The 12,950-nt window shown below is 38.2% G+C and overlaps 1 protein-coding gene across 1 annotated transcript in view; it reads left to right on the top strand.

Moving 5' to 3' along the window:
- LOC134226591 (cholesterol transporter ABCA5-like) overlaps window positions 1-12,950 on the top strand; it is a 28,433-nt gene that overhangs the window by 1,637 nt on the left and 13,846 nt on the right. Inside the window, exons 3-5 of the mRNA XM_062707460.1 lie at window positions 9-395; window positions 457-686; window positions 762-948. Coding sequence (XP_062563444.1) covers window positions 9-395; window positions 457-686; window positions 762-948 — 804 coding nt within the window. The remainder of the gene's footprint in view (window positions 1-8; window positions 396-456; window positions 687-761; window positions 949-12,950) is intronic.

Here is a 12,950-nt window from a genome sequence, read left to right as displayed (position 1 = left end):
CGTTCTAGCCATTCCTGGAAGCGGTCAATGAACTATGGCGATCCAATCGACACCACGGCGGTGGTGTCTATCCCATCAATTGGATCCTGTACGACTCGCAGGAAGATCTGCTGGCTGCGTACTGGCGCGATCCGGACAAAATGCCCCTGGCGCTGATCTTCCATAGCGAAGATCCACTGTACGGACAGCTGAAGTACGAAATCCGTACCAACCCATCGTTCTTTGTGACGCCGTCGACTACGGAGCTGTACTCCTCGTTGGTCACGTGCAGACAGTCGGACAGCTATTGGTCTGCAGTGATCCCTATCGAAACCGGTGATTCCTGCCCGGTGAATCAATATTACTACTCAGGGTTCATCGCCCTGCAAACGCTGCTGGATTACACAAAAATCAAGGTACTTCCCGAATTTCCTTCAATCGATTTACAATGATTAACTTCCTGCCAATTAACTTCAGATCGTAACCCAGAACGAAGACCTACAGATACCTCACATTACGCTGGAGATGTTTCCCAAGGAAGCCTATACGGGTAATTGGATGGTAGCGTTTAGATTAGTGATTCCCATCTACATGGTGATGGCCCTGTCCCAGTTCATCACATATCTGCTGATACTGATTGTCGGCGAAAAGGAAAACCACATCAAGGAGGGGCTCAAAATAATGGGCTTGCGTGATACGGTCTTCTGGTGGGTGGAGATAGTTCGCGACACGACTATTTGCAAGGCCATTGGCAGTTATTTATATTTTCTTTCGATTTTTAGGTGCGGTTGGTTCATTATCTACGCCGTTTTTGTCACCTTCTTAACCTTGGTTTCGGTGATTTTACTGTTCTCGCTGGGAGTTTTTCAGCATACCAACTATCTGCCGGTGTTCATACTGATATTGCTGTATAGTTTTTCCGTCATACTGATTGGATTCATGATAACGCCGTTCTTCGACAACTCAAGGGTGAGTAAGCAGTAGAAATTAGTATTTATGGATAGCATTCAGCATTTATTTCAAAGGCTCAAAAGTTTCCGTCAGGTGGATTTTCTTTCTGTTGTCTCTTTAAAGTAAGAAGTAGGTAATTTTAAAATAGAATATGGATGTGATTAACTAATTATTTATCTGATGTACTGTTAGGAATTCAAAACATACGAGCTCATTGCTTATATGAACGCTCCCTAAAAATGTATAAGCTTGGGGACAAATTTGTTGTTTTACACTTGGAACAACTTTTTTGTGTGATTACTGTTGGCTGCTGCGACAAAACCGAGAAGGGGAATGAGGGAAATTATGACGCAGAATATTTTTTTTAGTTTTACCAATATTAATTCTCTTCTTCCCACGACTTGTTTTCGAAGATTTCAATAGGAAGGAATCACCTTTGAAAGAATGCTAGATCATAAGATATTTGGCATAGCTGAAATTAGTGGAAAACCAAAAAAAAGTATTGATTGTAAATCAATACATAGTTGCTTTATTGTTTTCAATGAATCTATTTTTATACAAAATTGATTATACTGAAACTTATAATGAAACCATTATCATTATAATATTGCTTTGTATTGTTGAAACAATTCGTTAAATGTGGAAGGCTCCACAGCTACCATGGGCAGGAAAGGGTTAACATAAGTTATCGGGTATTATTTTTTCGTTCACTCAATTACTTTTTGATTTTTTTTTCTACAGCTCTTTTTTAGTGGAATGTTTTCACTGTACAATTTAGTTTAGTATACTTCATATACGTATTTCGACCTCAACTGTAAGGTCGTCTTCAATGTCTCGTACTTGACTTGACTTCAACCATGATAGGGGTTATCACGAGAGTAGGAGGTTGAGGGTTCGAGTCCCTCCAAGACACGTGGATTCTTTTTAGCAAATATCATATCAATTTGTCCATTTCGGAACGTGTGCTGTGCACATGCACAGCCAAGATATTTAAGAAAAAAATGATTTTCATACGGCTGAGTTGCCGAATAATATGCAATTAATTACTTTTTGGGGTTGAATAAATTTTAAATGGACATTTAAAGAAATTCATTTTGACGTAACCTACGTCTAAGGGGAAGATTCGGATATAGGGTGACAAATGAAAATTTTCAAATTTGAGACCGTCACGAAATCATGTAAGATTTTGAACGTCAATAGCGCCTTTATCTTCCGATGGATTTTTGAGATTTATATATCAATCGACTCGGAAATTCTCTACCAATTTGTCAATTGTATTGAAACTTTGGGTTATGAACGTTAAAATAGGGTATCGGATCATTTTGGCAGCACCCTCTTTTCTTGTCCGCTAGAGTCTCGTTTCGGCCGTCGCCGTTCAGTGCGGTTGGTTTTTGGACTCTCCTTTTTGTGCGGTGTTTCGCAAAAAAAAGCAGAACAATGGAGTCGGACCAGTGACCGCGGTCGAAACGAATGTAACAAAAATGCGTAATGTAGTGCATGCTGTATAAAAAGTTATGCAGATAGGGGCATGTTTGTGCAGGCATGGACGATCAATTGTTATCAATACCAATGCCACGGTGCTCCCCTGACCGTTATTAACAAAAAAAATCTCCATCAAAACTAATATCCGGAGCTGAATTCTGGGGCTATACTGCATCTCTGGACGAAATTTGAAAAAAATCGTAGGGTGCGTTTTAGAGTTACGCCCTTTTAAAGACGTAACTGATATATATCGAAGAAATTCACAGGATTCTGTTTCAACACGATCTAAATTTTCTAAGTTGTATCCCCATCTAAAATGATTATCGTATATAAATGAACCGTTTGTTTGAGAAACTGCATATGTAACATTTTTGGCCAAAATGATATTTTTATATATTCTGAATCCTCGTCCAAAAATACGCATTCTGGCAAAAAATACGAAAAAAAAATTTTGTTTTAGAATGTATGAAATTTTTTTCGTTTGTTTGAGAAACTACAAAAGTCCACGTACTTTGAAGAGCAATTGTGGAGTACTCCTTACATTTTTTGCACTGAAAGTGCCCCAGTGTGTTGAGTTTTGCCAAAAACTATTGATCTGTATCGAAGAAATCGAACGATTCGGTGCAAATTTGTTCAAAAACAGTTTTTTGTTGTTTCTCGAAATAGTGTAAAATGGCCTTATGCAGTTTCTCAAACAAATGATTCAAATAATCATCTGACTTTTCTCTGGATTATTAGTGGTTTTAGGAACATGTTGCATGGATTTTGGTCATAAATTAAAGCCACACTATCAAAAATCCAACCGAAACAAAATCGTGTGAAAAACAGAATTCTGTGTATAACATATCATCAAATACATATTTCTCAACTTCCAAGGCATCGTCAGCGATAAAAAAAAGATTTTTTGACGTAAACTACGTCTAAGGGAAGATTCGGATACAGGGTGACAAATGAAAATTTTCAAATTCGAGACCGTCACGAAATCATGTAAGATTTTGAACGTCAATAGCGCCTTTATCTTCCGATGGATTTTTGAGATTTATATATCAATCGACTCGGAAATTCTCTACCAATTTGTCAATTGTATTGAAACTTTGGGTTATGAACGTTAAAATAGGGTATCGGATCATTTTGGCAGCACCCTCTTTTCTTCTCCGCTAGAGTCTCGTTTCGGCCGTCGCCGTTCAGTGCGGTTGGCTTTTGGACTCTCCTTTTGTGCGGTGTTTCGCAAAAAAGCAGAACAATGGAGTCGGACCAGTGACCGCGGTCGAAACGAATGTAACAAAATGCGTAATGTAGTGCATGCTGCATAAAAAGTTATGCAGATAGGGGCATGTTTGTGCAGGCATGGACGATCAATTGTTATCAATGCCAATGCAATGCCCTTGCTAGTAATGCAATCATCACAATGTAATTGCACAAACATGTTTATATTAAAAAACGACTTTGGAAAAATGTTAAGCATTTTTTTTGCAAACTGAAAACTAATAACGTTACACACATTTATGAAAAATTATGATCTCCGCAAAGTTAAGAAGGAGGGGGTAATCTTCTTCTAATGAATCGAGCGGCGTTAAAATTTGAATGCAGAGGTTTTTGGGGCCGGGGAAGGTTCTTAAGATGGTTCGAGACCCCATCTTCTCTTTGAAACCTGGCTCCTATACAAATAAAACACCAATTTCATCATAACTCAGGAACCAAATCTGGCATGTGGAGGTTTTGAAGAGAAGATATGTTTCTGTGATGGTTTGCAACGCCTCTGGAAAGAGGGGCTCCCATACAAATAAACCAAAAATTTCCGAATAACTCGAGAACTTATCAGAAAATATATCAATTTTAGGCGAAATAAAGTTCGTCGGGTCTGCTAGTAAAAAATAAATATTAAAATGGAAAAAAAAATAATAAAAACTCCTCGGATTTGTTAAAGAATGTTAATGAAAGTTCTCAAAATTTTCCGGACATTTGTTTTTGTTGCCTCTCAAATTGTTATTTTTGAGCAAAACAATCCGAAGGGGGCCTTTTTAAAAAAATATTTATATCGGCCTAATAATATCTTGTCCAATTAAATGCGCGTCTGAATCAGAAGGTTTTAACTTTGATTCAGGAAGTGTGAATGCACACATAATGCATAATACGTGGGTGCAATCATGCGGTACTTATTGTATACGACAAAAGCTTCGGAACGCATACGTTCTTGAAACGGGCTATATGAGTTACAATAGAGCAATCACCTTCTTGCTCACTGATTCAAAGGTCTTGCAATGATATTAATAAAATGGTTGCACGCCAATGATTTGAATCGCCAACAATCTTAAGATATGCTAGTTTTGTTCGAAACCAGTAATCCGAAACATAATTAATCAAATGAATTTTCTAAAAATATTCATGCATGATGGCACTACAATCCTCAATGAACAAAACTGCCTTACGTAGTTTACGTTGGGCGGTTGTGTCTTGTACATAACCCTTCTGATTTTTTTTTTGTAGAAGCAAAGATGAATTTCCGGTGGATTTCAGAGAAAATTCCCATGAAAATTCCGAACAACTTCTTGTAGAATTTTATAAGAACTTCCTGTGTAAATTCGGAAAATGGTCTCCTGTGAGAGATTCGGAAAATTTCTCGTTGATATTGCGAAGAATTTGCCCTGGGCATGATTTAGATATTCTCGTGCAATTTAAGATGATTTTCGATTTGAAATTCTTAAGCTTCCTGTTGAAATTACAAAGATTTTTCCATTAATACTCCTAAAAAAACTGAGTGAAAATTTCCAATATTTTCCAGATACAATTCTGAAGAATATCTAGTAGGGGTTTGCAAAAGTTACCCACAGAAATTATGAAGAATTTCTCATGACAATTACCAAGAACCTCTCTTAAAAATTTCGAAAAGTTTCCTGTGAATCCAAAAGGAGTCAAAACTTAATCGAGGCGTATTTTTTGCCTAAGTATGGATTTACATTTTAAGCGAAGAAAGTCAATTCGATGCATTCAACAAAAAAGAATTCGTAAAGATCATGCAATGATTCAAATCGTGACTCGAATCATGAACGATTCTCTGGTAAGATTTGCCTCGCGCTTGATTTGAATCGCACATGAGATTTGAGGCTACTAGACCATGTTTGGACAATGACAAACACATCAACAACAAACGAAATTTGTGCTGTAGTCGTTTTTCATTGCAACGAGCTTTTTTGGATTTAGTACCCATTTCAATTTTCCTTCCATTCCTCGATCTCTCCAGTTGATTCAAAAGTATAAGATTGTCAATGTCGTTCCTGTTCGCGTGACTAACATCTAGGTTACTTCTACCTGGCAGCCAAAGTACCGGTACTACAAGTGTCAAATCGATGTTGGTGATGAAACCAAACATGCACTAAACATGATCCATAAATTATGTCCAATTGAAGCTTGTTAAGCATAATGTGGAAAAATAAATTAAATGATTACAGCGTCACTAGCGTTCTAGTACTTATGCTTCTACTATCTCTCCTTATCTCGATGGTTGGCTTCAATATCGATAAGTGGAAAGGCGACTGTAGTTCAAGAAAAAAACTGAATTTTCTTCCAGCTACGGCCAAGTCTGCTAATGAAAGTTCGATGAAAAGATTGATGAGAAAAGTATTGCCAGTGTTTCATTCGTCTGGGGTCTGATTTAGGTTAACGTTCAAAATCTTCCAACAAAGCGTAAGGAAACATCCATAAATTACGTAACGCTCAGAGGCAGAGGCTGTAGTGTGATGGATGACCCATACAAAAATGTCAGACGCTTCTTGTCCTGTCTTGTCTTATGCCATACATACACTGCCAGTATAGAAAAGCATCCTGGAAATGTCGGTTGTATTTCCGAGCATTTTCCTGTCGGGATTAATATTTGTAGCATATCGTAAATATAAAACAAATATTAAATTGGTCAGGCCCACTTGAAATGGGAGACAAATCATAACTCATCAGTAATCAGATTATTCAGGGATGAATAACATGATCAACGAAGAGTTTTGAATTCCCAAAAGAAAGCAACGGGGACAGCCATACCAACATTCCACTTTCAGGGGATATATGAAATGGTGACGTTGAGAGTGGCAAGGCTATAATAATATTGGAGTTCCTTTTTTGCTGGTCTAACTTCAAGGGATGTATGTATTTGTCCCATATGTCGTGGCTCTAATTCCTAGGCTAAAGCGTATTAGCTCGCTCTCTGAAACGAGATACAACAAAATAGAAAAGAAAATAAATTTACAAACCTTGAATAATACTTACTTATTGTTATTAATTCAATCAGCAACTAAATGTTATTTTTTCTTAATATACATAGAAGTCACAAGTAATCACTGTTTCTAAAATCTAAAATCTATTTTGTTACTCTTATCATCTCCATGATCAGTAGTCATTTTAACAACATTTAAAACAATTTTCGATTCTTATAAATGTTTGTAAAGGGAATTTCTCAGTATAGTATTTCAAAGAAAGTAATCTTGTATCCAATATGATTTGCATTGAGATTAATGATAGATTTGGTAGAGCTCTTGTCTGAATAAACTACACCCCGGACATAATTATAACGCACATGGTTTTCACACAAAATGTTGCTTCCGTCTTGCATGCCCACTGAAAAGGCACACGTAGCCTCGCGTAGGATACGAGCTTAGGATACGAGCAACTCGACAACAAACACTGCGCGTGAACCGCAATGACCTCTATATCTACATACGGAGGTCACCGCAGCCCACCCGCGACTGTTTTGTTGTTGGGGTGAACATGGAGACCACTGAATCACAAAAGTCTCTATTGCAGCTGCTGGTTTTGTTCAAGACGCCACCAGCGCTGTAGTTTCGATATAATCTGTTGAGACGCTGTGTTCACCGCACTCCATATAACCTCTTCCCGATATATCCACTCAACGAGGTTGTTCGGGGTTGTATCCATACCGCTGATAAGCAGCATGGCATTGGGTTCAACATCGAATCGTGGACATGCAAACATCACATGCTCTGCCGATTCTACCTCACCTACATATTCACACACTCCGCAGAATCTGGGAACCCGAACCTATGCAGGAACTTTCTAAAGCAGCCATGTTCAGACAACACTTGTGACAGGTGGAAGTTGATTTGACCATGCTTCCTACTAATCCAATTCGACACCTCCGGAAGCAGTATGTGGGTCCAACGACCTTTGACGGCAGTGTCCCACGCTCTTTGCCATTTGAGCGACGGAACTGCTCTCTTAACACGTAGAACTTGCACCGAGTCCCTATCGTTGAAGAACTCCGCATCTTCCTCCACAAGTATGTCTATTGGCACCAGCAAGGACGCACACTGCCCCATAAGATATGGTGCGGTATGCGCGATCAGCCTTCAACGATCCTGGCTAACATCTCCGGGGATTTCTCAGGAGGTGTGCTGTTGGTCCTAGCCATCACTATCCTGTATGCATCCCCCATGGAGTATTATTGGCCATCCTACACAGCTCTTCAAAGCAGGCTCTCTTACTACATTTGATTTCGTAGTTCAGAGCTCTGCTCGCTGTTTGGAACACCCGGCGTCTTTCTAGCCTGTCCGCTTCGGTTCAAGCACGTCGCAACCTTATTTAGCTCTGTCTCTAAATTTCTAATATAACCATGATTTATACTATCACAAATATTGCCCTCCGTTCACTTTCAAATCGTGTTCTATAAAACATTCTTCATGTCTGCCGTATCCTAACGGAACAATCAATTATATACTTTCGCCTCTAATTCTAACATGAACATGTACGTTTTAGTTTGGAAGATGATATTAGCATTTCCATATCATTGTAAATCGTTTAACTTCTCGTAGAACTACACTCATGTCATTAATAGTAAATTAAAAGGAATTTGGTTTGTTTGGTATTTACGGTACAAGAATGCTCGTGGAGACGCAGGGTGTATTGCAGCGCAATATGCGTAGGGCAAAAGGGGCGTTATATAATACAGGGCGGACTCGATTATCCGGAGTGTTGAAAAAAAAAATCATTCCGGATAATCGAACCCTCCGTTGCAGAAAATAGCTTAGAAAATATCTCGTTGGTTCATGCATGGGTTCTGACGGTTGTGACCACCGCTAGAGATGTGGGCCGATCCGCAAATCGTCGGCAGCAGCGTTTGTCATAATTTTGGTTGGCGGCGTGAATTGGCGTGGCGATTTTTCTATTTCTATTACCTAAAATGTTTCTCAGAAAATTTTTAAGACATTAACAGCAGATTTTTTTTTAATTTTAGCCGGAAAAATCTAATCCCTAGAAATCGTTCCAAGCTTTCGGATTTTTGACGGAAAATACTCTGAAGTTTCCACGGAGATTTCTTTGAAATTTTCATGGGAAATTCTTCAGTTTTTTTTCTCCAAAAGCAGATTTTATAGAATTTCCACATTAAAATTGATATTTGTAAGGAATTTTCTGTTAAATTTTAACGGGAATTTTTCCAAGTTTTTAAGGGAAATGTTTCAGATATTCTTCGGAATTTTCATATAAAATGTCAGTTGCTGAAAAAGTAATACGTTGATGGAAGTCATTCGGTGGAAATCCTTTTTTTCAAATGCCACTTGGACAAATTGCACGTTAAGACAATAGTTATCTAGCCAACTTCTATTTGGGCGAAACGGTTATAAGGTCGAAAACGGTCTGGCCGAAAAAGTCATTTGGATGAAAGCGACATACGGGCGAAGTGGTCATGCGGTCGACATGACAATTTGGCTGAAAAAGTTGTTTTCCCCAACAGATCATTTGTCCGAAAATGGCGTTTGGCCGAAAATGTCGTTAGGCCGAAAGGCTGAAAATATCATATGGACAAAAATATAACCTCGTTCGGCTAAATCAGCGGTTCTCAACCTTTTTCTTGATAGGTACCCCTTGGAGGTTATGCTTTTATTAAGGTACCCCCTATTTTTGTCGTTGTAAATGAACATATGCATAGCTTATAAGATATATAAGAAAAGAATCTAAACACTAACGAGATATAGGACTCTCCAAAAAGTCGCCTGATTTTTTTTTTTTCCGTGGAACTTTCCAATTCAAATTTATGCAGGTTTATACACCAAGCTTCTTACAAGACTTTGAGGATTTTTGGAGGTTTCCGATAGGCTTGAAGGGAATCTTCCGAGCCTCATAAAAGAAGTCTTCCGACCGTCTTGAAAAAAGGCTTCCGAGCCTCTTGAAATTAAGTTTCCGAGCCACTTGAAGTAATACTACCGAGGCTCCTGAAATGAGACTTCCGAGCCTATTGAAATTAGGCTTCCAATCCTCTTGGGCATCCGAGCCTCTTGAAAGGAGGCTTACGAGCCACTTGAAAGGAGGATTACGAGCCACTTGAAAGTAGGCTTACGAGCCTCTTGAAAAAAGACTTCCGAGTCTCTAGAAAGTAGGCTTCCGAGCCTCTTGAAAAGAGGCTTCCGAGCTTCCTGAAGGGAGGCTTCCGAGTCTATTGAAAGGAGTCTTCCGACCATTTGAAAAAAAGGCTTCCGACCCTCTTGAAAAAAGGCTTCCAAGTCTCTTGAAATGAAGCTTCCGAGCCTCTTGAAACGAGTCTTCCGAGCATATTGAAATGAGGCCTCCGAGCCTTTTGAGTACATGTACTCCAGACTGAGAACCGCTGGTCCTTTCTGCTAAATGAGCATTTCGACTAAGCAATCTTTTTGGGCCAAATTCGACCAAACTATTTTTTCGGCAATATGAGCAGTTCGGTCAAACAATACTTTCGGCCTTGTAACCTTTTCGGTCAAATAATATTTTCGGCCAGATGGCCGAAGCGACCATTTCGTCCAAAACGTCATTTTGTGCTAAATGACCTATTACACCAGACTACGGCCAAATGACCTGTTCTGCCGAACGACATTATTGGCCATATGGCTATTTCTCCCAAATGACTTTCGATCAGACGAGTTTCGGTCTAATGATTTGTTCGGCAATGGCATGTCCGAACAGCTTTGGGCTGTCAAACCAAATGGCCCTCTCCCTTACAAATTTTGACTTCAAAGTGAAATTCTTTGCATTTAATGAGAAATCCTTTCCTAAGAAAATTTAATAAAATTTCCAAAGGGAATTCTTCAGCCTTTCCACAAGAAATTGTTCACAATTTGCAGGGATATTGTTTTATGTTCATATCAAATTGTTCGGAATTTTCTGGAAAGAGCACCTAAATTATCTATAAATTCCACGGTAAGCTTTTCCAATTTTTTACGGAAATTTACTCAAAATTTCAACGGAAAATTGTATGGACTTTTTAGAAGAAATCCTCTGGAATTTCAGTTTTGTTTTGGGAATATAAATCGGGAAATTATATGGAAATTTCATTGGTTTTTCGGCATTTCTACGGCAAATTCTGCGGATTTCTGCAAATTTTAATCAGTGTGGAAAGCTGTAGATCAGTGGCGCGGCGTGATACTTATTAAAAAATGACCCATCGCAAAAATGTCGGCGGCGGTATGATGCCATAAACTGTTGGCGGTGGCGCACACCTCTAACCACCGTGTGCTCCTCCGGAAGATCTGGAAGATCCCACAAAAAAAGGCAAATCTGCGAATTTCATCGTAAAGCACCAGGATTTTTCAAATGCATTTGTTTTCATATACTGAGTATGTATTTGATGTTGTGGCCTAAACATGGTTACTATGACGCTATGACCCTCCGGAAGATCCGGAACTTTCTGAAAATGCCAAATTATTAAATATCATTGCAAAGCACCATTTGCGATGACATTATTAAAATGGAAATTATTTCATTTCATTTATTCAAATTAAGGCCAGTGTTGTCTCTGTAATGGTTCTCTAGAAAATCCGTATCATCCATTTCATCGTGAGGACAAGCACAATTTTTCTTATTATGAGTATGGAGCTGGTGTTGTAATGCATACATGGCCCACCTGTGGTGGTTAGCCTTTTATTCATATAAATATTCCGGAGGGCCAGTTGGTGACATGAGTCCCAATACCAACGCCGTACTCAGAATGAACTTACAAATGTTTCTAAAAAAATCGGTGCTTTCAAATGAAGTTCATGAATTTGCCATCTTTATGAATGTTTGATTTTGGATCCCTTAGAAAAGCGAGAAAGGCACTATCACCACTAGGTGGATGATTCTGGCTTTTTAATATAAGTCTGGCACATATTGGGTACGTTACGGCTGCGTTTGCCTTGATTTTGTGTTATGTTGTGCCAAACACGGCTAATATTTTTATCTTTGTATGATGAGTAAAAATATGACTCCGGATTCGTCTAAGACGAATTAAGTACTCTCCATTTAATTCCACCAGGGTGGGTGAACCAATTGTCGCCATACATAAGATTAACTATTTTTTTTTAAATAAGTAAAAGGCGTGTGAGTGAACTTCATATATCAAGCGAAAGGTTTCACTTCCTGCTCCTTAGAACAGCTGTGAAAACCACAATAAAATTTGTTATTATCCTCAAAATTGATTAATCCATAATAGGAACGCATGCACCAGTTGTGGCACTATTCTTAATTTTGGTTCCTTATTTGGCAAATCCCATTGTTTTCTTATGGGATTGGTCAAATAGGGACCACTAGTGCGACAACTGGTGCAAGTGACGTCAAAAATTAAGCAAAATCAATTTTTACAATTATGCTTTGCTTGTTTTGGGGGAGATCAAAGGTTTTATCGTATCATATGAATATGCTTTATCGATATGAACTTGGTTTGCAGTGATTTGATTGGCCATTTGGCATATAAAGCACTAGTGCGACAACTGGTGCTATAGCCACAACTGGTACATTAATTTTCGATATCTTTGCAGATACGTATTTCTATACGAATACGATATCTTCTGCAAAGATATCGAAAATTAATTGGTGGAATTGAATGGAGAGTACTTAATTCGTCTTAGACGGTTGAATATATTCCACTAAAAGAGCTTTATATATTTTTCTGATGACTCCGGATAATCGAGCCATTTTCTCCGGTTAATCGAGTCTCCGGAAAATTGAGTCCGCCCTGTATGTTCAAGACTGCTTCAATGTTTTAGTTGAAACGGTTTGATTAACTCCAAACATGTATAAAAATCACTTAAATAAAGTTAGAACCACAAGCAACAGTAAAACAACATAGCTAGCTGATGTCAACAAAAATGTAGAAAATCTCAATCATATCGATAATATCCACATTAAAAAAAGGATGATATTCTGTTGCTAGAAAACTCTTGAGACAAAGCAACGAATAACGCGCCACACCACTATGGGAAAAGGGTGGCCATTAATCGGAAAATTTACTATCTCCAATTTGTCTAATTTATATATCATATGAAAGTATATACCCTAGATAAGAGAATCGAAAAATATTGAAGCGCTGTGTTTATTCAGTCAAAAGATATGGGCTGGTGAAGTGAAAAAAGCTGATAAAAATAAAAAATCATTACTAACTTTGATTTGTATGTTATGAAGTCATTTTTTCTCCAAATATAATGTTTTATATACCATTTCAAAGCTTAAAACTTTAGCTTTCCGATAGATTGGTTTGTTTTGCACGCGAAGTTTAATATCAAAAAGTTGTAGAAGAAAAACTTTAATTA

This window comes from Armigeres subalbatus, chromosome 3, assembly GCF_024139115.2.
Source record: "Armigeres subalbatus isolate Guangzhou_Male chromosome 3, GZ_Asu_2, whole genome shotgun sequence".
NCBI classification, from domain to species: Eukaryota; Metazoa; Arthropoda; class Insecta; order Diptera; family Culicidae; genus Armigeres; species Armigeres subalbatus.
The sequence above is the reverse complement of the archived record's forward strand: the minus strand, read 5'-3'. Positions and strand labels throughout refer to the sequence as shown.